The sequence below is a fragment of the Mesocricetus auratus genome, unplaced genomic scaffold (genome assembly GCF_017639785.1).
Source record: "Mesocricetus auratus isolate SY011 unplaced genomic scaffold, BCM_Maur_2.0 Super-Scaffold_100010, whole genome shotgun sequence".
Taxonomy (NCBI): Eukaryota; Metazoa; Chordata; class Mammalia; order Rodentia; family Cricetidae; genus Mesocricetus; species Mesocricetus auratus.
In genome coordinates this window covers 39,437,488-39,463,860 of record NW_024429194.1, presented here as the reverse complement: position 1 = coordinate 39,463,860, position 26,373 = coordinate 39,437,488, and the positions used below count along the sequence as shown (strand labels likewise).

At 36.0% G+C, this 26,373-nt stretch overlaps 1 protein-coding gene across 4 annotated transcripts in view; it reads right to left on the bottom strand.

The window, feature by feature from the left end:
- The window catches only part of Erbb4 (erb-b2 receptor tyrosine kinase 4), a 1,016,453-nt gene that overhangs the window by 640,412 nt on the left and 349,668 nt on the right, over positions 1-26,373 (bottom strand). For all 4 annotated transcript variants that reach the window (XM_005070538.4, XM_005070537.4, XM_005070539.4 and 1 more), the window contains exon 2: positions 21,153-21,304. In XM_005070538.4, the coding sequence (XP_005070595.1) occupies positions 21,153-21,304 (152 nt within the window). The remainder of the gene's footprint in view (positions 1-21,152; positions 21,305-26,373) is intronic.

Here is a 26,373-nt window from a genome sequence, read left to right as displayed (position 1 = left end):
CTTGTCCACTCATTAGCAAAGAGGCTTCTTCCTGCACAAAATGGAGCAGATGCAGAGACATACAGACAGACTTGCAGATGGAGCCTAAACTGGAGGTCTCATTTGGGTCCTTCCCCTCAGAGATCAGGAACCCCCTCAGAAGAGAGGAAGGAAAGACTGCAGGAATCAGAGAGGGTGGAGGACACCAGGTGAACAGGGCCCCATCAAATCACCTAAGCAGGAGTCCCATGGACTCACAGAGATAGAAGCAGCAAACATGGGGTTCTTCCTGAGTCTGTAACAGGTCCTCTGAATATATGTTATGGCTATTAGCATGGTATTTCTGTGGGACTCCTAACAATGAGAGCAGGTGTATCTCTGAAGCTTTTTCCTGCTCTTGGAACTCTTGGCCTCCTATCGCCTTGCCCAGTCTTGTTACCAGGGCTTTAATCTTGTCCTGTTGTATACTGTTTTGTCCTGTCTGTCTGTTGTCTCTTGGCTGCCTCCTCTTTTGTGTAAACAAAGGGGAAATAGAACTGATGGAGAGGGAAGGTGGTCAGACGGATGAGGGAGGGGAGAAGGAGGAGAATCTGGGATACGGAAGTATTGTATTAGTGAAGAATCTATTTTCAATAAAAAAATTAAAAAATAGAAATTTACCTATACATTATCTTAAATAGCAAAAGATGATTTTCCGTTTGTAATAGCTATTGTGCATAGGGATAAACGTCCCATTTGAACTGCTTACTGTCATAAATATCTTGGCACAAATTTACTTCACTGCCCTTGGTAGCAAGACTCAAATAATAGCCTATTTCCAATCTGCATGTAACAGGCGTAGATAGGAAGTGAAGATTTCTCCAGGGACTCCAGAGACATAAAAAATATGTTGTTCTTGCTTTCTTATAAACTCCACATTATCTACAAACATTAGTTTTAGCTCTAGGGCAAAGCCAATTTGGAATTCTCCTATTTCAGAAGACAACTCTATATAGATTTCTTTTTCTTTTTTTTTCTGGACCCAGTAATTATACTTTAAGACCCCTATATTCCCCTCCCCTCTGTGTGTGTGAGTGTGAGTGTGTCTGTGTGTGTGTGTGTGTGTGTGTGTGTGTGTGCGCGCGCGCGCGAGCGCGCACGTGCTTCTTGCCACGGCCGTAGAGCTGGAGAGGGTTAGAATGGGTAGCTATAATTACAGCATATCTACACTTTGCCAGTTATGTTTTAAAGATAAGGGTGACTAAACAGATTCCCATCTCCAGAAAATCTGTGTGTATAGGTGATAAAAAAGATACACGACAGCTTTAAAACAGTTGTCTGATGGAGAATGGATGGTTATTTACATTTTAAAGTGAATTGGTAGCAAAGAATTAAGCATTGGTAGTTTTCAATGACTGAAGATGATATATTTTTTTAATTTTGGTTTGGTGTGTGTGTGTGTGTCTGTGTGTGTGTGTGTGTGTGTGTCTGTGTGCCTTTGTATATGTGTGTGCCTAATAGCCTCACCTAAGGTTGCTGTCTGCAGTAGGTCTACTAGCCAGTCTTGCTGTCTACAGTACATGGTAGGTCACCTCAGTGGACTCCATTACAATCATCAGCATCCAAACTTGAAAGTACCATATAATGGAGGACAAAGTCTTGAACTTTCTTCTATTCCCTGTACTGAGGTTTACATGTTGGCTATGATACCTTAAGCCACATTATCCTCTGTTACTACTTTTTGGTATAGGAACAATATACTATTTGTCCTTTGTCTGTAAGTTGATGGTCTTCTTTAGTCTTAATTATTCACACAGAGAACTTATGTCCCTAAAGTGTCTTCATATAAATATTCAGAGGTGGGCTCTTTTTTTGTATAGATTCACTACATCTACTTCACAAACTACATGTTTCCACTAATGTATCCTATCTGATGCTCAGGAGAATGGTCAACCAAATGCATGATTGTAATGCAGTATGAAAATGAAACATGAGAGGTAAATGAAGGCCAAAGAAGACAGAGAGAAGAACTCATCCGGCTTAAATAAGTGTAAAGAAAGATTTATACAGAGAAACATAAGCCCTGAGTAAATGCAAAGAATCTTTAAGCATTTAGATAACTAGGTCTTTAGTCCTTAAGAGTCATTAGAGCATTTTTGGAGGGCCTTTGTTATCAAGGGATCTGGTCTTTGTTTATTCTACTTACTGTAAACCACAGGTACAGGAGAAGCATTTGCATTGCTAATCATCTTATTCCACAATCTGCTGACATTTTAGTGCTGCATATGAGATGTGTGGGTGAGTCAATTTTTAATCACTATTTGTTTATCTAGATTTGGTTACAGGGCCAAGGGACAAGTGCAGGATTGGCTAGTCTATTAGAAAATCAGCAATTTGTGCATGTAAAAGTTATGTACAGAATGTTAATGTATAACCTTGTCATAATGGTATTAAAGGCCAGAAATAGAATGGATAAAATGAAAATTTAAAATATAATAAAGGAACACTTCAATGTGTATGTCATGGTACTTGATAAAAGTATAATTATCTCATGAAGAAAATTAGGTTCAGTTAAGAACACACAGTAGGGCCAACATGCATGAGAGTATGATTGTTTGTATGCAAAAACTGTAAAGTTTTACACATAAAGACATGATAATTATTTAGGACATAATGATTTTTAAATATTTGAATATTATATAATATCTGATATATGAAAAATCTCATCATATCCCATTAATATGTAAAATTTTACATTTATAGATAAATGCCACCTTAAGATAAATTTAATTAAATGAAAATTATAAGAAAGAATAAGATTAGATATGGCTTCATTGACATGTATTAGGTTTCTGGGTCAAGACAAAAACTTATTTTTTTAATTCAAAGTACTTCAAAACACAGAAAAGACAATTTTTTAATTAAGAGAATATTTCTTTTAATTTTATATCAAAGGCTTCTAAGCTTGTTGTTGGAAATTTTATGAGACTGCCTCAAATAAATGATGAAACTTACATACTACAAAATAAAAGCAATCTAAACTAGAAAATTCTAGTTCTCTATAGTTCCAGAGTTCAGAAAAGTTGAACAATAGGAATATTCAAATTGAGAAACAAAATGAAAATATTTTTCTCATTCTGTACTGATTCGAACTGAAAATGAGGCAGAGAATGTATAGGTTAGAGAAGTTATCACAGCCTATGAAAGCATCTAAAACCTTACTCATTGACCGTGTTCTTTTTCCTTCTAGTTCCTTAAAATCACAGTTACTCCTAGCTAGTCATTCTTCCATAAATACTCTTTCCACAGCTGCTGGAAGGTTTGGAGGCATGCCCTCTGCTCCAACATTATCCATTAGAGAACTTTGTTTTCTTAGTGTGCACAGTGTGTCATATATGTGACCCCTTTGCTTATGGCTACCATCAAAAGACCTGCGTCCTCATGATATTCATCCTTAACAATGTTTTCATTGGCTATTCCTTTATAAGTAAATCTTTGGAAAACCATTTTTTAAAGACAGAAACTATGAAATCTCCAGAATCTGAGATTCAGTCTTTCACACTTTTCATTGCATTCATGTTTTATAATTTTATATTTACTGGTGGAGTATCATTTTGTTATGGCAACAGTGAGTTTTATTTTAAAATATAATAATTTATGTTGAAAAATATTTCTGCAATAAAAATTAATATGAATAGTTGCATGAGGACATGATGATTCTTATGATGGTTTAATATCATCTACATCTATAAACCATCACCTTATTTTTCCATTCACAGAAGAAAATTAAAGAAGTCCATCTCGGATTACACCATTGCGTAGAGGTCATGAAATCTAGGTTTTCTATTTTTCCAAAACTGATTTGAGTTAAAGCACTATGTCCTAAGTGAGCTATTACTATGTAAGTTATAGGAAAGAAAGAGTAAGACACAGCATAGACATGATTTACAGGGCAGTTCCATGTAGAGTAACTCAAGAGTTCAGAGCATAAACCATGATGTGTCCCCTGATATCATTTCATAAGCACAACTGTTATTAAGGGAAGATCATTGAAATGTTAACTCCCCCAAGTCAAGATAAAACCTAATTCTTAGACAGCAGTTAATAAGCTTTAATACTCCACAGTGAAAGCACTTAGCTTCCATACATTTTAACAGCCGTTGCAGTCAGTTCAAAGACTTCAGATGCAAAGAAATGAAGCTTTATACAGAAAAAAAAAATGAGGAGAAAGTGCTGGGGCCATGCCTGAATATTCTGTACTACATCTTATTAACAATACTCCAAATTATTGTTGAATACAACCTAAGTAAGAAAAGCCATAAATTGATAAAACTGCAAAGCAATATCTCAGGCACATTATGGGTAAAATGTAGAATCTGGAAGTGGTATCTCCTTCCAAATTCCCTACTTTACCCATCTCAGGAACATCAGAAATTCTGTCTTTTTAGAAGTCATAGAATGTTGACAATGTGCTGCAGAAGAACATTGCTCTCTTAGAAAACCAAGAGTCACACTAAATAAAAGGATTCCAGACTTGTATGAAAAAAATTTTTTTCAAAAATCACAAAACCGTGTCCCTTCTTGCCTTCCCCTCATCCCTTCAGCTGTCTTTTCATAATTAGACAACAAATTTTTGTGGCAACAACAGGCAGAACATAGCATCCAGAGGTTCATTCAATTCTTAGTTAGGTTGTCCTGTCCTTCTGGGACTCTATAAAAACTCAGACTTCCTCTGTAAAACTTTGACATCATTGATCATGTTAGTTATTATTGGATTGTTATGCACTTATATATTCATACATACACATATGTGAAACACTTAAGGAAATAACTAATCAATGTCAAGTGATTGTCTAAAATATGTTAGACACTTCAATTTCATCTTTCGGGCATTTTATAGCACCATTGGCTCAGTGCCTGGAAAAAACAAGGTGTTCAATTACAAGTTCCTGTCCATTTTTCTGAACGCACAAGGCACTTCATTATATTATTAGAATGCCTTAATTGTTAGCAAAATCCTTATTTAAAGCCAAATTCTGCCTCTTTTAAGCTTCTGCCTAATTATAAACTTCTGAGACAATGTGAAGCCATGCCATGCCCTATTCCATGAGAGTCTTTCAAATATGTGCAAACAGTAAGATGCTTCCTTTCCCCTCTATCCGGAACAACACACCCTCTCTTTCAACTGTTATTTTGAGGCATGACTTCTGGAAATATAGTGTCCCAGTTTCTTATTATAGACACATTCTGGTCAGTCATTCAACCCTTAAATCTCATGTCTTTATCTGAACACAATGATCTTAATGTAGTTTGAGAATAACTGTTGAATCTTGGGCTAAGTTTCTTATTGGCAACTGAGATAGACCATCCCTATTGGCATCATTTAACCTTTTACAATATGTAATTTTTTTCATATGAACATTCTGTAAATATTAGTGAAGCATGGGGAATATTTCTATTTGGGAGCATATTACAATCACTTAAGACTTGCATTTTCATAAGCCACAAAGATTAGTATGGATTCTACAACAAGGATACAGAGAGAAAAAACTGAACTTAACTACATGCAATGCTGAACTTTTTATGAGATATCTAGTAAGAGTCTTTGGAATATCCTGATTTTAAGTTCTGCCAGCTATTGATGGATGACCCCATGCAAGCTAGTTAACCTTTTCGTATATTTAGTACGCTCATCAGCAAAATGCAATCACCCCACTGCTTTACTAGAAGGCAGAGATTCTCTCAATTAATAATTGTACATAAGAATATAAGATACTATGGCAAGAGGTGCCTTATAAATCTTGAATGGAGGAGTCAAAGGTTGACAAGGTGAAGCTATCCCACTCAAAAGATTAAAAAAATGATCTAAGCTATTTGGTAAACGCTGTGGAGCCACTTAGCAAATACTTTGGTTATCTGTTCCCATAGACACACTGCCCCAGTACACTTGCTTCTTACTCTTCCCTTCCAAGCATAGTCTTTTCTGGAGAACTCAGCTTCTCTCCGGCTACAACATAACTTTAAATAGGGACCCCATGCTTGGTAACTTGTACCTTCTGCTTTCCTGGGGGACGAGGTGGGTGGGAGGAAGAAAATGTTGGGTAACTGCCTCAACAACTGCTGAGACTTTTTCAACAGCCTATACCATGGACAGCAATAAAGCAGTCTTTTGCCACTGCTGTCTCACAAATATAGAATGAGAATGGAGGACTGCCTCACTAATACAGAATGAGAATGGAGGACTGCCTGAAGACACAACATTGCAGTCCCTTAAATACAGGAAGTCCTTCAACCAATAGGGAGGGCATTCAAGTGGGATTCCTTAGGTGGGACTTTATTGTACATTTCATCATCAGAATGACTCTCTGACTAAATCCCTGCAAATGAAAATGAAGCTCCTGCTCTTGATTCTAGTGTGATGCAATTACATTCTGCAAACAAAAGGTTAAGCCAAGCTCTTTAGGCCACAACATCCTTTGGAAAGATGACTAGGTTTTTGACCCCAAAAGGCTTAACAACACCTTTCCATTTGTGAAGCTTAACTTACTGTTTGCTGCATCTAAGGAGCCTTAAAGCAACATACCGGCCATTTAGTCCTTTTTAATAGAGTTATGCTAACATTGCCTTACTGATATTTACGTTTTTTGGCAACCTTGAAATGACACGTGATTGCACAAGGAGAATGTATCCTATGTAGGATTCATAGCACACTTCCTATGTGGAAGCTTCTTGAAGTTACACACATTCAAGAAACCTGCCATCGTATGGCTCTGACGATAAATTGCTTTTCTGATACTGTCAGGACAACTGCTCAAATTTCGTACTTCGTAGTCTGACAAAGCGTTGCTGCTGAATAGTCTAATCAGATTAGGATGGCTGTATTAGAGGCTGACATAACATTTAGAGGTGGCATCTGTTGAAGAGTTTTTCAGTAGTTAGACACATTTCTCCAATGAGGACTGTCTAGTCTCTTTCTCCACTTAGTCAATAGACATATGTCATGGGGCCAACAAATCTGGAACTAGAACTTTTAAGACTGAAATGAACTCCCTCTTCATAAGTATTTTTATTATAATAGAAGCTGCCTGACATGGTCCATCCACAGCTTGCCTGTTCAGTTTGAAATTATGGCCTTTTTGAGTTCTTCATATAATGAATAATGAAGGTATCATTTGATTTTTACTGTAACTTGACTACCTCTGAGATAGGCAAAGCAAGCACTGGAAAAACAACAGGCAAATTGCAAGCTTCTACAGGCTGAATGCAGGACCACCCCAAAATGGCTAGGACCAACATGGTTAACAAGTGCAACCATTAATGTCTTTTTCTTAGTTATAATGGCAGTCCCATATCATTAATTATGCAAAATCACCTTCTGTCATCATGCATCTGTCTCCTGTCACGTCAGACAATCAAAATCATAAAGGTGAATAAGATCACTTCTGTGGAAATTCCAATGCATTCTTGGATATCTTGACTCATTTCTATCTTAATTCATGCTTAATAATCCCTTCTGTTAAACTCTTCCCTTATATAAATACATAGAGATAGATAAATAGAGATATAGATATATATATAGAGGGACATATATATGTATATATATATATATGCTTCATATTAACTAACTCATGATTTTAGGAAGTTCACAATCAATGTGTAGCTTTATCCTATAATGAACTTTCTCTGAATTCCTAGCTTGTCCCCTTTGTGAGCTTTTCCTTTGGTGGAGACAGCAACCTGGAATCATTGGGTAGGAGGCTCAGGCTGCACTTTATCTTCTTGAGATATTCCAGGGTTCATCACTAATAAGAATTGCAGGCTCTTATTACAGAATTAAATTTTTTCAAATAATACTTCGCAATAACTAGGCTTTGTCATTTTAGAAATAATTATGTTTTAAAAACTTGCCAGAAATTATCCATACTCTCTACATCAATGCCTTAACAGTACTCATTTTGCTGCATCTCCAGTGTTTATTCCATATGCCACAAACCATTTGGTTTTATTTCTTTCTTGCCTCTGTATTTGAAAATTGAATACAAAATTAAAAGCATTTTCTAAGTAGAAATATACTTAGATTAACTTTTTCATGGGTCTGTAAGGAATACTCCCATGATTGTATAATGAACAGTTCCTATTTAAATGAAACCAAGCTTTGTTGACAATGTAAACACCTTTTGCCACCTTCATTCTCTTCACACTATTCAGTCATTCATTATTTATGTCACATTTTGTGGTTGTGTGATAAACAAGATACTTTTTTATGGTTAGGTAAGCAATGAAGATATCAGCATTGTTCTCTATGGGATTTGAGCCCATCTCAAACATTTGTGCAGAATTCATTTGTATTTAATATAATATTATGCAATGTTACACATACAGACATATACTTACAACTGTGGAGGCATTAACTTTGCTTGCTATGTTAGTAAGTGAATGGAAGAGGATATGATCAAAATGGGGGAGCATTTTAATGTTGGAGAAATATGTGACCGATTTAAAATGACTACAAAGAGGCTATGTGGTTGTTCAAAGAAGTAAAAAGGCATTGCATAATGGAATGAAACTCCATACAATTTTAAAACCTTATTTATTAAAAGTCAGATGGTATATTGGGGTGTGTTAATGAAAGGTATATTCTAGGTTTGCTTCTGTTGCAGTTATATAAAACACTGTACAAAATCTGCTTAAGAGAAGAAATAATTTATTTTAATTTATAATTCTAGACCATAGTCTGTCACCGAGGGAACTCAAGTCAAGAATTTGAAGGCAAGTCAGTTTGCTTTTCCACACAGCATTGTCTCACACCAAGAAATTCACAGCCAAAGACATACAGATACTGTGAGGATATACTGACTTCTCTCTCAAAAGATTCTTCGACTTAGGAGACATGCGGGCATGTGTGTGTGTGTGTGTGTGTGTGTGTGTGTGTGTGTGTGTGTAGCCAAGAACAGCCTCCCCATTGAAAAGCAAACCCTACAGTGAATGAGGGTCTCCTACATTGATTAACAATCAAGACAACTCCCACAGTCATACCCACCTGAAAATCTCATCTAAGGAATTTCTTCATTGACACTTTCCTTTCTGATGACTCTAAACTCTTAACACCACCTAGGGCTGGGTTATTGATTAATTTTGGTGGTCAATGTAGGTGTATCTCTGATTGACTAGGAAGGCGATAACCATATTTCCTGAAAGAATTGAGTGAAATAGGAGTGACTCTCTCCCATAGTGGGCAACAGCTTTTTATGGAGATCCAAACAAAAAAGCCACAAAGAAAAAACATTCCGGCTTTTGCTTCCTTATTCTCCCTCTTTACCCATAAATGCATCTATCCTGCTGCCAATATTGCTGTTGTCATGCTTGGTTGATATCAGAATCCAGTTTCATTGATATTCCAACATTGACTGTAGACCATTCTCCCTTGAGGAGTCATCTTGGCTTTCATCATCAGATTAGAACTGCTATGGCATGCAGCTGCATGGAGGACTTATTAGTTCCTGGGTACCAGCCTCTCCATTATTGACAGCACTCTTGTACTATGCAATCTGTATCATGTACACCAATCTAATAAACCCCAAGGAAAATCTGAGAAGGCTATTGAAGGGCATGCATTCTAAATCAACATAGGACATAAGTCTTTATACATGTGTATATTATTATACTTCCTATAATTTTACAAGTACTGTGCCACTTCTGTTTTATCAAATAATTTCATGAAATAAATGAATGATATATGTATGACAAAGTCAACCAAAAACTATGTAGAAGAACATAAGTTAAAAATTAAATAGTAAAGAGAAATTTTTGAACATTTTTCTTTGACTAAAAAACATGGTGTATAAAAAAGAAATTATTCTTTAGTTATAAAGTTTACTTAAATGTATTCATTTCACAAATACTTGCTGAGCAGCCACTATATGGTAGGACATTGGGTAGATGCTAAAATTCTGTCTGGAATAGACATAGCTATTCCTCGTATGAATTATTTAGGAACCTAGAGAGAAAGGAAAAATATTTAAATAATTGCTATACTGGAAGTCTTAGAAAGAAACACAGGCTGATATGAATATCCTTGATGAGTAGAACTCACTAGGACGTGGAAACTGGAAGGTTTCCCTAACAAATAATTTATAATGCAGTTCTAAAAGTTGACAAGAATTTTTATCTCTCTCTCTCTGTCTGTCTGTCTCTCTCCCTCTCCCTCTCTCTGTCTCTGTCTCTCTGTCTCTGTCTCTGTCTGTGTGTGTGTGTGTGTGTGTGTGTGTGTGTGTGTGTGTGTGCATGCACCTATGTGTTATAGAGGAGGCAGGCGTGAAGGAAACTATAGGAAGGTTAGAGAACTGATTTCAGAAAGGTAGCTACAGCTTGAAGATGGTCAGGGCATAGTAATGTAACATTTCACAAAGGAAAAATAAGGCTTATGGAGATGAACTGTGTTATTTTAAAAAACAGTTTTGTATTTAATCCAAAGAACAGTCTTAAGGAGGAAATCATATAACTGCTGCCTTCAGAAATAGGTTTTTACCAACATTTCATGGAGAGGAACTATTAGCTTTGGTGATAGCCTGAGAGAGTTGGTGGTTCTCATGGGCCCCTTTGACCAACAACACAATTAGATGTAACCCATACCTTACACTGGAGTTTTTACTTGGTGACATATTATATCCAGTTGAGGCATTGTGCTTCCCATTATTTGCTAACTCTTTTTAAGATTCCTTCCATATATGTATGTTTCTATATTAGGCTTCTTCTACAAATAGCAGATTTCCAAATGGCCCCTCAAGTGTCCCGCAGTGTTAGTTGCTTCTTCCCTTATTCCCTCCATCCCTTTCATCCTCCTCTGTACTCTTCACACCTGTCCATCTGCCCTCTCCAGTCTCTCCATAACAATATATTCTATTTCCCCTTCCTACTGGAATCCCCACCCACACCCCACCAGAGTATTTTACTAGGTACACAACCTCTGGTTACATGTTCCATGGTCCATATTTGCTAGTGCATAGCATTCACCTCTTTTCATGACCTCTTTCTAAAGACTTGTTGAGGAATAATTATGTTTTTAATGAAGGCTTCCTAGTGCTTCCATAAAATTATCCCTTTTAGATTCTTAAACCAACACTCACATACTCTGTAGTATCTTTGCACATTTTTAATTATTTCCTGCCTGTTAAAAACAACAATCAAGTATTTGACTCTTAAATTCACCTTTGTGAAACTACGAAATCAGAACAACCCAAAAGCTGAAATGTATGGTCATGTCCTCTGTGGTTACCACCGTAGCTGCTAATAGAGCATCAAAAGGGAAAGAGGAAAAAGAAAAGTAGCTGAGTAGGACTTCAGCCTGATGAAGGGCTCCCAGACTCCAGGAGCTACAACTTGCAGGAGCACCATGTGTGTGTGTGTGTGTGTGTGTGTGTGTGTGTGTGTGTGTGTGTGACTTTCTGCCTCTCCCACTCTCCTTTCTTTTCTCTCCCTTTCACCATCTCTTTCTTTTTTCTAAACAAATACAACATCCACTTGTTTCAAATTACTCCCATCAACTTACAAAAATGTATTTTGATTTTGAGGTAGAATTATATAAAATAGATACCATTCTACTAGGCCTGTATTTACCAAAACAAATACCTTAATTTTTACAGCATTCATTACATATTTTACACATTTTAATAGACCATTTCATAGTGAATGGTTTCAAATTAGAGATCAAGAGAAATAATTATAGTGTTTCTAAATGCACGAATTTTAACATTTTATTTTTGCACTTCTGACCTTTAAATTATGCTCTATGTGACCAAAGAGAGACCTTTAAAATTGACTTGGTTTCATGCAAATTATCATTGAGTTTAATTCAGCCCTTTTCTTTGAAGGCAATGAGGTGTTTCGCTTTGAATTAAAACTAACAAAATATACATTGTTTTAAACTTTCAAAAGGATTTTACTTGATTATACTCTAGGGTTTAGTTTTCAGAAACATAGCCCATTGTAAGATCTTTTCTTCATGTTAAATCTTCACATGAAACAACAATTAAAAAATAAAAGGCCATGCATTGACAAATGGGGAAACACATGTGAGCATGCGAACTTTGAAAGAGGGGAAAGGGAAATTTAATTACAAGCTAAAAAAAAAAACTAATAAAATCCTTGCTGTATACAAATAAGCAGAGAAAAATAGCCCACTTTCCAGAGCAGAGGACCAGAGACTCCCGAGGTAACATGTGATTGCTACCTGAGTTGTTCTTGATTTAAGACTAAAATAAGACTAAATATTCGTCATATCACACTGGAAGACAATTAAAATGACCCAATCCCCAGGATTTAAAGATTTTCCTTGCATGTTCTAAGAATGCCAATATTCAGGATTTATTTAAATATGTTTCACTACATGACACTTTTTCTAGAGAGATCATTATCATTTAGGAAATTAAAGACATTTTAAATGAACTTCATTTCAAAATTTTTTTATTTAAATTAGAAACAAGCTTCTTTTACATGTCAATCCTAGTTCCTTCTCCCTTCCCTCCTCCCCGTCCCCCACCGACCTCCAATACCATATCCTTTCTGTTCCCCAGGGAGGGTGAGGCCTTCCATGGGGGAATCTTCAAAGTCTGTCATATCATTTGGAGCAGGACCTAGACACTCCCCTGTGTGTCGAGGCTGAAAGAGTATTGCTCTATGTGGAGTAGGCTCCCAACTACTTCATTCTTAACTACTCTTACTGGTAATAAATAGTGAGATTTTATTGTAGTAATAAAACATTTAGTAGTATTACCTTATAGACAGTCAACGGGACTGTTGGGGTGGCTAAGTGGGCAACAGCCATTATGATGCAATTGGGGACCTGATTTCTAATCACCAGCACTTCTGTAAACAATTCAGCATAATACCAGTGTTTGTAATCCCAGATCTGTGGGGCAGAGCCATGTAGACCTTAAAGGCATGGTTTGTTAAAGATTCTAAACAAAAGAACAAGCAAAGATGGGAGTGTCCCAATGTACTGCTGTGGTCTCTAATATGCATGCAGTATATATATACATCTGGAGGACCCATACACAACATATAGGTACCACATAAACACATCACAGAAAATATGTTAACTAAATTTATAGGAATTCTGTACACAGTTAATATTTCATGGCAATCTAATTCTCATCTATAGATAGTTGGTCATTTGCTTTTATTTAAATAAACATAAGTGCTTACTTGCTTGCATTCACATAATTGTGTTTTAGCAAACATGAGGGTTGAAATTTTTCATCTATTTCTAATTACTATCTTCTAGTCCAATAATATTTAAAATATTTATTTCCTGTTAAATATCAATTCTAAGTATGGGTCCTACTTTACTTATCATTACTCTTTATGTGTGTATATGATATATAAATGTTTTCACATGTATGTAAGAACAGACATACATAAAGAGGCCAAAGGAATCTCTGTATTATTCCCTTGGTGTGTGTACGTGTGGTTTTTTGATTGTTTGTTTGTTTGTTTTTGTTTGTTTGATTTTATCTTGTTTTTTTTTTTGGTTTTACGAGACAAGGTTTCTCTGTATTGTTTTGGAGGCTGTAGGTCCAGCCTGGCCTAGAACTCACAGAGATCCTCCTGCCTCTGCCCCCGAGTGCTGGGATTAAAGGCATGTGCCAACACCGCCCGGCTTATCTTGGTTTTTTAATTTATAAATTTGGAATTTTCTTTTTCAGTTAGCTTGGCTGGCTTACAAGACGCAGAGAGCCTCCAGTCTCCACCCACCAAATCAAGTTTAGACAGTTTTTATATGGGTTCTATTGATTTGGTCTCAGGCTCTCGCAGTAATTAATAATTTTGTGAAAGAGAGAAAACTCAAAGTTTTTACTGAATATTTAACTTAGATGGTTAAAAAGACAGTTTAAAATAGAAATATTATTAAAGAACACCTCAATAAAACATGGATTTTTTTATTTTTCCTATAAAATTTGTGAAGAATAGTTTTTGAGTAAATATATACTTTCAGATTTCATGGTGCTTAACCTCTCATCAAAAAAGTATATTTTCTAAGCCAAGTATAAATTGCATAGCTTTTCCAAATGTAATACAAGTTCCATGATTAGATTCAGTAGAAAATCAAGTTTCAATTTAAATGCCAGCTGTAAATACATACATACAAAATTGCATATGTATTATGTGCAATGATCTTAGAAAAAGCATGCAGAAACTCTCAAAGCTATGAAAATTCCATTTAACCCAGAGTGTCTTCTTTGACCCAACAGCCAAGTTATTGTATTACTCTCTCTACTTATTGTTCAGCATTCTCATCTCACCCAGTAAAGAAATCACCACAAAAACACAGGAAATTTGCTCCATTTCACAACAAAGAGATTTCTATGTTTAGCCAACAAGCAGTACTTAAACAGAGGACAATGTCTTATTCTAATTCTTGTAAACATTCCTTGAAGGCATAGTTGATTTGAACCCAATGACTGAAGGCTCTGAATTTTTAATTAATTTAATTCTCTTGCAATCTGTAACTATTAACAACATGGAAGAAAAGCATAGGCCATTGTACTCATTGAAAAATAGCTAAAGAATATAAATATTACATGAGATAGTCTTATTTATTTACTTAACAAATGCACATATTTCTTCTTAGATGGACTTTTTTCGAAAAAAAATCATATAGGCTTGTCAGTCACACCTATCTTATATTTCAAACAAAATTTATAATCCATGCACACAAACACACATACACACACACACACACACACACACACACACACACACACATCAAAACCAAACACACATACAATACACAAGGTCTTAAAAGGGTGATGGTAGGCCCATATTATTAGGAAGTACTAACTAAATGAAAGTCAAACGCTATATGCTTTCTTATGTCACATACCATAGGCATGACTAACCTATATCAATCAAGAAAATGCCCTACAGATTTGCCTACTACATCTAATCAGAATGGAGGTATTTTCTCAATTATGTTTCCTCTTCCCAAATACATGTGCCAAGTTAACAAAGACCAACCAGAACATAATAACATAATGTTCTTGTGTCCTATGGCAAACAAATAGACCAGAAACCCCATATTAGAAATAGTAATCAGAACAGTTACCAAGATAGAAAAAGCATTTCTAAGAATGATGGTGGACAAGCAAGCTGAGGATCATACCACAAAAGCCCTGTATTACTTCTAGAAACTATCACCATGTTGTAACATAGTATTTAGGACAGCCAGAATTTTTGTCCCTGAGTCATATTTATTCATGTTTGGACCTTGAAAAAAACTACATCATATTCCTTTCAAAAAAGAAAGAAAGAAATTCAAAGGATATATTTGAATTCAAGGATAGAATAATTTCTATGAAAAAAAACTGTATCTTTTCTAGAAAGTTAGGAAGTTTTTGTTTTGACAGAAATCTTTAGGTGGGATTGTTATTTGTGGGCTAAAATATATTCTGTCTGTCAAATATATGAATAAAATAGATTATGCTTTTAAACTGTTGGGACATACTCACAAGAGAATGCATTCCCTAATACATTCCCATATATACATATATCACATATACATATATGTATAATATATATATGTATGTATATATGTATGTATTATATATATCAATGTGAGTTTTCTCTGGACCTGCTAGGTCCTGGTGGCAATGAGCACCAAATGAACATGCAGGATGCTATATATAAATATGTTGGCCGCTGGCTATGAATTCTTGCTGGCGAGCTCTGACTTAATTATTAACCCATAAATAATAATCCATTCATTTCCACGTGGTTTTGACTTATCAGACCTGAAACTCTTTTGCCTGCTACATGATAATGGCTGGCTCAGCATCTCTGCAGAGAAGAGAAGAGAAGAGAAGAGAAGAGAAGAAGGGAGGGGAGGGGAGGAGAGGAAAGGGGAGAGGAGGGGAGGCAAGAGGAGAAGAGAGGAGAGGAGAGGGAGCGAAGAGGAGAGGAGAGGAGAGGAGAGATTTTCTGCTTGTCCTTGCTTATATACTGATTCTGCCCTGCTACCTCAATTCCAGGGATTCCATGATGGTTCCTCTCTGCCTACATTTCCCAAAATCCTCTTTGTCTCCTAGCCCCACCTATTTTGCTTTCCTATTGGCCAACAGTGCTTTATTCATCAACCAATAAGACAAACATATACACAGAAGAACATTTCCCATCAATATAAGAAGCATATCAATATCATACAAATTGTGCTTTTTTTACACTTCTCAAGATCAGTATCAAATAAAGTGTGTATATCTAGATAATCTAGATAGGTAGATAGATGACCACAATAAATAGATAGATAGATAGATAAATAGGTAGATGGTAGAAGGTTGTTGTTATTTTAATATCTGTATTAATTTATTTTTATTCATTTTCATGTATAGTGATTACTTGGATTATAGCATACATGAGTCAAATGAATTAGTGACATTTTTACTATTCCAAGTCAACACCAAGTATTAAGATTATTCTTTTATAGACTTAATGTAGATTATTTCAAAACCATGTACATACAGCTAAATGAAGCCATAGATTACAACAGAGGATGAAGTGTATTATGAACACTGCACATACCAGACCACAGTATTTACAAGTAGCTAACAATTAATAACTATTTGCTAACATGGATATATAAAAAAAGAAAAATAAATCTAAGCTATAAAAGCTGAAGGGTCATGTACCTTTTTAGCAGAGCTAAACTACTGAATGCCAGGAAGACCAATGTATGACAAAGGAGGAGAAGCTGGCCGGAATCCTAATAAGGAAGAGGTCTAATGGTTCATTCCCATTATTGCCTACACCATCGCTTGTCTTAGAGAGTTCACAAAGTGTAGACAATAACACAAAATCTGTAATTTTTATGCCTTGTTGCTCTCTATTTTATGCCTTAACCTTGTGGTGATAAAATAAATTTTAGAGCCTTTTTTCCTAGCCAACTATGTGCTGGCTTAGCAGTCGAATGTTAAAAACAGTCAACATGATTATTTTTCCTTCCAAAAAGAAATTAAGAAAAAGGAGGTTGCATGAAAAGGAGACTCTTTTCTATAATGAAAGTCTCTTGAAAATAATTCATTGAAATGTATTTCATCAAAACTGATGCTGCCTAACCAAAAAAGAAAAAAAAGAAAAAGAAAAGAAAGAAAGAAAGAAAGAAAGAAAGAAAGAAAGAATGAATGAAAGAAAAAGGCAAGGCTTTCCAAAGCATCCCAGTGATCCTAAAAGGATCAAAACACAACTTTTATTTCTCCAACCTCATCCTTCTCTTCCTCCACCTCTCTTTCTCTTCATCCTCCATGTTTGTTTAGAAGACTCTCTTTATTCCCAGGATGACCTTGACTCTATTGCCCAAGAAAGACACTGAACCTGATTTTCTGCTCCTCTTGCCAGCACTTGCACATGCTCCCTCCCCCACCCTGACAGACACCCAGGTTTTACACTTTACTGGATATAGAGGATGAAACCCAGGACCTTCTGCTGGCTAGGCCAGCACCCCATCAACTAAATTATGTCCACATCCTGTTTTCAATCTAATTTCAAAGGCCTATTTATTTATTTGTTTGTTCGTTTGTTTGTTTTTGAGATCTTTAGAGGGGTACTAGTTGGAGTGCTTCAGCTATACTGAAAGAAATAACTTTTATCCAGTCAAATGGGGAAAGGTAGAAATCATAAACTGATAATCAAGTTGCAGAAGTATCTCATGGGCACAACTAGAGTGAGTCTCACATTAATAATCTGGGTAAATGCTCTCTTTCTCTGTTCTGTGTGTCTGTTTCAGAGTGCTGGCTCAAATCTGCTGGCTTTTCATTTCTCTTTGACATTTGAACCACAAGACAAGGTGTTACCAAAGGAGACAAGGTGTTAACTGATACAATAACTGAATGTTATTGGTTATAATACCAAATACTCCTGGGTGGAATTTCTAATTGACACACCCTGTACTTTTTACTCATGTAACTAGCATTGTGGGTATGTTGGCACTGAAATAACAAGGCCATGAAAAGAGACTTTCATGTTGTTTAGAGAACACAGTACCACAAAAGAAACCTCTATAACAGATCAATAGTTTTCACAATTATGCGCTGGGGATGGGAAGAGAATCAGTCAGCAGTGAGCTTTCTGGACAAGTGTGAGAACCTGTTTGATCTTGAGAACACCCCATGATTGTGTTGACCAGAGCATAACATAAATGCAAGTTTAGCAGTGAGGAGGTTTGTAAAGAAGGAGCTCTGGTGCTTAGTAGGACCAAACTGCTGAGTTCCAGGTGCAGTGAGAGAAACGGTCTTAAGGAAATATTGTGGAGAAGCAATTAAGGTAGATTTCTGATGTCAGCCTCTGGTGTCTGCATAGACATATGTGTATGCATTCATCTGCACACCCATACACATGCACAATAAGCAAAAACATATACACAAAAATGTATCACACAGAAGCATACCTGTTGACATCTGTAGTAAACAAATTACCTAGTATACTAAGGTACTTTGCTAAATACTGAGTGATCAGTTATGATGTAAGTTTGACCTGTAGGTAACCTGCTATCACATGTCACAGAAGCGAGAGTGCTTTCATAAAGAAACAAATGTCAGAACCACCATGTTGCTTTCATATGAAAATAAGAATGGGATATTTCTTTAAAGACAAAAGTAATTTTTGTGACTCGTAATGACAGGAATATATCCAGAAAAAAATTGATATCTGTTATGCCTCTCCACATGCATGACAGATTTAAGCTGTTCTTCCAGGAGGGAAATTGTGAACAACTATGAAAAGTTGTTCTGTAAATCATGATCACAGGAGCACATCTAAGGGCTATGTGATCCCAGACAACGGTTGGCATGATGTTACAGCTTGACTCCTCAATTCAAATCTTATATGGATTGTTGGTATGATGTAAAGTAACCAGAAATTTATTGCTTAGGTTCTGTTTTTAATGTGTCACTACTGGTCAATTATCTATTGAGAAAGAAAGCTACTATAAGGACAGGTTAGCCTGAATGTGATATTTAGACTAAATAAAATTACAAATTAGAAGGCTTTTAGAATATTCTAGCGTACAATAAGAAATAACATGTAGTAATATCTTACTTATACAAATAAAGCCTGTCTGGGGGTTAGGGAACACAGCTAGCCATTAGCTAACCATAGAGGTCTGGAAATCTGTACATACAGACAGGAAGTGATATACCTTGGCAGAAACAGGATATAAGCAGGGAGAAACAAGAAATTGATCTCTTCTCTTCTGAGACACTTAGGAGGTAAGGTGTGCTGTGGCATGCCCTCTCTGATCTCTCAGCATTTCCTTCTATATCTGACTCTGGCTTTTTATTGTCTAGATCAATTAAGAACTCCATTTACAATAACATGTCACTAACTGATAGAAAATAGGGCAGCCAATCTCATACAGGTATTCTTTCTGTCTGTCTTACTTTCCTTGTCTCTCTCTCTCTCTCTCTCTCTCTCTCTCTCTCTCTCTCTCTCTCTCATCACACACACACACACACACACACACTCACACTCACACACACACACACACACCTCTTATCAAGAACACAATATGAGACTCTGGAATGCTCTACCCTTGGCCTACTGGTTGATTTTTTTCTTTTCAATGTCCCTTGTCAATTTCACCTAATCAAATGTCACTTGGATGCTGACATCACCTAAATATTTTTGGCATTAGACTCACTACTGCTCCAGTACAATACTTTATTTTACTCTCATTATTTTTCTTCATCTCCACTGCTCTGTTCCTTGTAGGCAGGAGTCATATGTGATTTATTTAGAAGTGTGTGCTCAGTGTCTAGAACAGTTGAAGTCAAGAAGAAATTACTTGCTATTGTAGGGTAGATAAGCCTGTTGTTAATAAATAAATACATGTCACATTTAAGAATAATTGTACTATAAAAGAACAAAAAATACATAAATAAAATATGTTAGTGTGAAAAAGAAAATGATTAAAATTACTCTTAATAAAACATGCAATTATAAATGTGTGTGGGCTAGCACAAGATTTATAAACATTTACAAAAATTATTTAGGAGTCAGCAAATACTTATTTGAAGAAAATATTTCTAGTTCCACATGGAAATTTCGGCCTTGTTTATTTTATATTCCCTAAATATATTCAAAATATTACATTCAAAGTATTTCCTAAGATTTTTAGACACATTGTTTAAAGGATGCTGCTCAAGCCTCTATATATAACTTTCATATTCTAAAGGATAATATTTGAAAGAACCCTATCATTGGTAAATTATTGTATTGTAAGATCATAAGGTTTACACAACTATAAACATTTCTACATTGTATTATTTAAAGAACGTATGGTAGGTATGTATCATAACATAGATATGCATAGCTGTATATGCATGAAAACACACACCTTTGGCTTTCAGTGAGATCTAATGATTGGGCAAATCAAACGAAGCACACACTAGACAGAAAGCACAGTTGTCATTGGAGTGCATTCCTTATCTCTGTCACACTGTTTGGATCCCATGTACTGTTTCCTTGCACTGCCTCAGTTTGAGCTTTCTTCTTTAGTTTTCCTTTGCTAAAGCATCATTATAGTTCTTACATGTGGCCAGGAGAGTTTCTGTGCACTGCATTTTAGAAACAACAGCTAAGGACTCAAATACCGAGTGCTTCTAAGGCTTTATCTTCCTAGAATCCAAGTTCTCATTTTCTATGTAATTTTAGTAGGTAATACATGGGTATATGCATGTGCTTGTGATTTCTTCTGAGCCTGCTTTAAATTGTTTACAGTTTCAAAATAATGTCATTAGGAGGGGTGACAATATCTTTCCATTGTCCTCTCCTCCAACTGACAGAAATGAGGCAGAAAAGAGATGAAGCTAAAGCCACCCATTCTTATCTGATTGGTCCTCTGACTCTCTTAGTCCTTGTCCTGTCAGAAAAGGAGGGACTTGCAGTATGCCCCGTGCTATACACTGACAGAATCTTTCTATCAATCTAATGGTGACAGCAGCTCCTCCAAGCTCGGTCATCAGTCACTTGGGCATTGCTATTCCTAGTCTTTTCCCGCAGGTGCCTCTCTGCTGCTTATCTTCGGACTACAGTCACAGGCTGCCTGGCAGAAGGGTAGAGCTACCATGTCTAATGAAGCAGGGCTCCCATTGCACATTGTGACATCATGCCCACTCACAAAAAAAGAACAGAAAAAGAAACAGCTGTACCCGCAGGAAGGAGAGGTCCCGGTTGTGCTCGATGCTGGTGATCTCCAGGTTGCCCATGACTACCTCGCAGTTTTCATAGTATTTGCGTAAGGCTCGGTACTGCTGTTCCAGGTCAGAGAGAGAGCTCAGTTTATTCTCTGTTCCTGCGCACACTGAAAAGACAAAGATGCACCTAAAGTTAGATACCTGTAGATGACACGAACATTGATAATATCTTACACAAAATGCATTACTAAATACTTTATCCAGATTCATCAAGTTATTTAAAACCTGATTGAACACCGTAGGCCACTGTCCCTTAAGAAAGAAATTACCTTTTTATTGTTTAACAATACATGTCAAGCACGGAGAAAAAGTGTGGCTTCCATAGAATCTCTTAATGTATCTTTTAAGAAGGTACCTGAAATGATCACATTTGCTGAGCTTATAAAAAGGCATGCGAGAGGAAGATTTGATTTCATCTAAATACAGTTCACTTCAAGATGTATACTTCGCCCAGATTTCTGATTAACCAATTAATTCCGTATAAATAAAAATTAGAGAAGAGAGCAGCACATTTAAAAATTATTTGCTATTTTCTATATAGTGACATCTTGCTTTGCCAGTGAACTTGGCGTGGTGGCCACACTTCATGGGCATAGTTTCAGAGTGACCCCTTTTAAGGTAAAGGGGGAGCTGGCTCACTCTCTTGGGTTGCAATGAGAGCATGGTGAGAGCATAGGAGGGCAGAGACTGCATCTTCTGGAGCAGGAAGAACAAGGCGGTTATTTAATGTTATTTGTCTAAGTGCTTCCCTAATAAGTATCTATTTATCATTTATCTAGAGTCTGGTGAACTCATTTAAACCCTGCCTTCAATTGGCGCCCAACATGTCTTCTTTATCTGTGTACTGTTATCTAATCTCTCTTCCACTCTCACAGTCCACAAAATATCTGCATACAGTCTTTAACATTTAATACACTTATCAATTTTCCATAGGCTAAAATATTGGAATGTGAATTTTACAATATTAGTAATTAACTTAAAACCTGTATTTTAAATATATATTCTTTAAGTAGTTACATAGTATACCTGGAACAAAGTACCAATAACGTCAAGATCCTGGGGGCAGAAACTGATAGAAAATCCATATGCACAACCGCATGTCCAATATATAGAAATAACAAATAACTATGCCTGGTGTTGTGCTCACAGGGGTGGGACAGTGAAGACAGGGGGAAATATTCTGAGGGGTTGTTTCTTAATATTTAAGATTGTCATAAAGCTTGTTTTCACAGTAAGTAAATTGAAATAACAAAATTTTAATGTAAAATATTTGAAGATGATTATAGATCTAATCCACAGTGATAGTGTGAATTGCATAAACTTTGAATAATAGACAAAGCCTAGAGAGGGATATTGCAATTTAGTTCAAGAGTAGTCTTGACCTACTGATATTCCATTCACTTTGAAGTGTCTCCCCACATGTTCACAAAATCATGGACTAGAACCTTAGAAACCACAAGTAGTGCAAAGCATTCTCTTTATGAGGTGATGATCTGAAGTATTTTCTAAAAATAGGATCAAGCTGAGGTGATGGCATGCAGTCCTGGTGCAATATGTTCTGGGTCCATTCAAGAGGAAGACAACTAGACTGGAAATCAGACACTGGCTAGAGTTTGCTGCTCAAGGATAAGGATCTGAATTCATACACCCCAGAATCCATGCAATAACAGAACAATCAAACAAATAACCAGGTGTATTCATGCGCCATTTTATCCCTGGCACTGGGGTTTGAACAGGGCAGAGACAAGCACATCCCTGGATTTAGTGGCCAATCTAGCAAATATGGCAAGAGCTCAGAGTTCAGAGAGATTCTGCGTTAGAATAAGCAAACAAATAAACAATAGGAAAATGGATAATTAAGACATTCTGGACTTCACATGCTGTTGTATTATTGAGTATATTTTTACACACCTGTGCATATACTGCACATACAGGCATTCACATACCCAGAGGAGGAAACACGATGAAAGTACAATTACCTAGGAAGACAGCCCTGTGACCATAAAGGCGAAGCTGGAATGAAGCACCTAATATGCCAAAGATGCCATGTTCTGACAGCCATTATTAGTAGCTACAGAGAGGCAAGGGAGAATGCTAACTGAAGGTCAGAGCAGGTATGAGCCTGGGGATGCCAGTCTTAGATTTCTAACCTCCAGATATGTGAAAGAGCAACCTACTATTAAATTAAGTTGCCTACTCTGTGATACTTTGCCACAATACAGATTGTTTCTCACTGAAATCCCATTTACTTTTAGGTAGAGTTTATATCACAGGCTGGTATGAAACTCTCTATGTTATCTGAATGGGCCTCAAACCTTCAACATACCTGCCTTAGTCTTCCAAGAAAGACACAATGCCAAGCTTGAAATCACAGTATTTATACGTAAAAATTATTTCCTTTCAGTCCAGGGCCTTAAGAGTTTTTCACTCCTGTTCACCTCCCTGTGTCCCCTTCTGGAGTGTCCAATTCCTCACATACCATGTTGAAATTTATTTATACCTGTGCATTCCAACACCTGCCTTTCTACACAGTACTAGAGTGGGGAGTTTTCAGATAGACATACATACACTAAAAATAAAGATTACATTTCACTCCTTCCTTAGAAATTAAGATTAGCCATGGGACTATATTTTCACATGTTGTGCTCCACCTTGTCGCAACTGTATTTTCAATGTTGGTTGAGCCAGTTTTGCTTCCTTACTTCAAGTTACCCTCAAGCCTGCTTCAAGAAATGCAAGGATGAGGGCTAAATCTAACGACTTTTTATTACCAAGGATTTTATACAAGAATACTTTATAACTTATGTAATAGTATCATATCCACACTGAATTTTATACTCTAGTTACAATATTTAAATATTGTTACATACTCTCTATTTTCCCATTATGAAAAAAGAAATGAAAAGCATGAAGAAGTCATTGGAATTATATAGTTTTAGGTTTGTAGCTTAGTTAGAATTACTATTGCTATGATGAAACACCATGACCAAAGAAGTTGAAGAAGAAAGGATTTGTTTGCCTTATACTTCCACATCATATTTCATCATTAAAGGAAATCAGGACAGAAATTTAAACAAGGCAGGAACAAGGAGGCAGGAGGTGAATAAAGGCCAGAAAGGGGTGCTGCTTATGGTCTGGTTCCTCATTGCTTGATTAGCCTGATTTCTTATAAAATTGAGCACCACATCCCAGTGGTGGCCCCACCTACAGTGTTAATTGACTAATTAACTAATACCCTACAGCCAAATGTTAAGATTACCATCTAAAGTGAAATTTCCACCCCTCACATGACATAAACTATCCAGCACAAGGTTAAACTCATTGTAGATTACCATTAAAATATTCTCAAAAGTTGAAACATTCAAATTAGCTGTAAATCTAGTTCCTGTAAACGCTTCTGGCATCTATGGGCACTTTCACAAATATGATGCATGTACTTAAATTCAGGCAAAAAATTCACTAATATAAAATAAAAATAAACAAATATTTTTAGAGCAAAGTCATCTTCTAATAATAAACATCTAGATGATCTTAAAATAACCAAAATATCTTAAAAACATAAAGATCACTAGTGTTGCATATATACTTTATTCAAATGCAAAATTACAATAACTATGTTTAGAAATACTTCTGAAGGAAATGCAGAATTTCCAATGAACGAAAAGTCATGCTCATCTTAATACTTTATTCCAAACACTCTTATACTTGAAGGTTTTGTGGGTTTTTTAAAACTATATACTGTTCAATTAAGGAAATATTTTTGTCTCAGTAAGGCATTTCTTTCTATTTGGCTTTGATCAGAGTTGAGTAGAATCGATGGTATATCAAGCATAGCTTTTATCTTGAAAGGCAGACTTGGTTTTTAAGGAATTAGTTTGGATGGAAGCATAAAAATCATTTGTAGTTCTCTTCATGAAGCTCTCATTGAATGTCTCACAACTTTCATTTGTCAATCGATTTTACAATCAGGCAATGTATACAAGACAATGCTTAAGCCATCAAGTTTCATTGATTTCACAAAGCTGTTTATCAAAGCAGATTGAAAAATCTTCTTCAGCAGCCCAAACAAGTTTAACAACATCCAACCTCTTTGCCAACACCATTAGAAAGTCTTTGAATGATAAACTCACAACAGTTTAAGCTTCAGAAATCCTAAATTTACCTGAACTCCCCAGAGTATCATTCCAAATGTAACTGCAGGTGTTAAGATCTATGCGAGACCCTAATACAATTGCCAATTAATCTATTTAGTTTTGATTCAATTACAAATGTAGCTATACCTTTGAACACAGGGCTCTCCAGATTCACCACTAGCATCCAACATAATCACCATTCAGGAAAAAAAAAGATCAGAAAGTAAAAACTTGTAGTAATTTAAGTTTGAGTAATAAAATCACTCATATGAATCTTATTATTCCTATTATTTCAGTATTAAAACAAATCTCTTTGCCTCCAATCACACTTTATATATAATGTGAGCTTTTGCTTCTCCACATGGCTTTGAAGAATATCAATATTATCTTAATATGAACTTCACACTATCAGAAAAAGCTTTGTCTTTCCACCTATTATTTCACATTGAATGATTATCACAAAAATTACACACACACACACACACACACGCATGCACTTGGTTTTCATTGTTCTTTCAATTGTGTATGAGGTTATTTTTAAAGTGTGTGTGTGTGTGCTCGCGCGTATGTGTGTACTTGTGTGTGCATGTGTATGCCACATATATGCAGGTACACTTAGAGGCCAGAAGATGGGGTTGTATCCCTGCAGCTGGAACTACAGGCTGAGCTGCCAGATGTGGGTGCTGGAATCTAGGCTTCTGGAACAGCTAGCTCTCTGGATGATGCTTCTTGAATATTCTGGAATATTCTCCCCTAACCTAGTTTTCCCAGTACAAATCTTGATCTTTCTAATGTGTCTGTTTGCCATTTTATGTTTCAAACACTGGCTTTATAAACTTTAATAAATTAGGAATGAGTTTAGGTATAATATATGAAATATAAACTATTAATAGAATGACTTCACATACTTTCATAATACTCTTTAGTGATCTCTTTTATTTAAAAATATGTCATCAATTTACAAACTTTATATGTTAAAGATAGAAAAAACAATAGAGATGACTTGATTGCTAGAAGTCATATTTGTCACCTATATTTAGTTT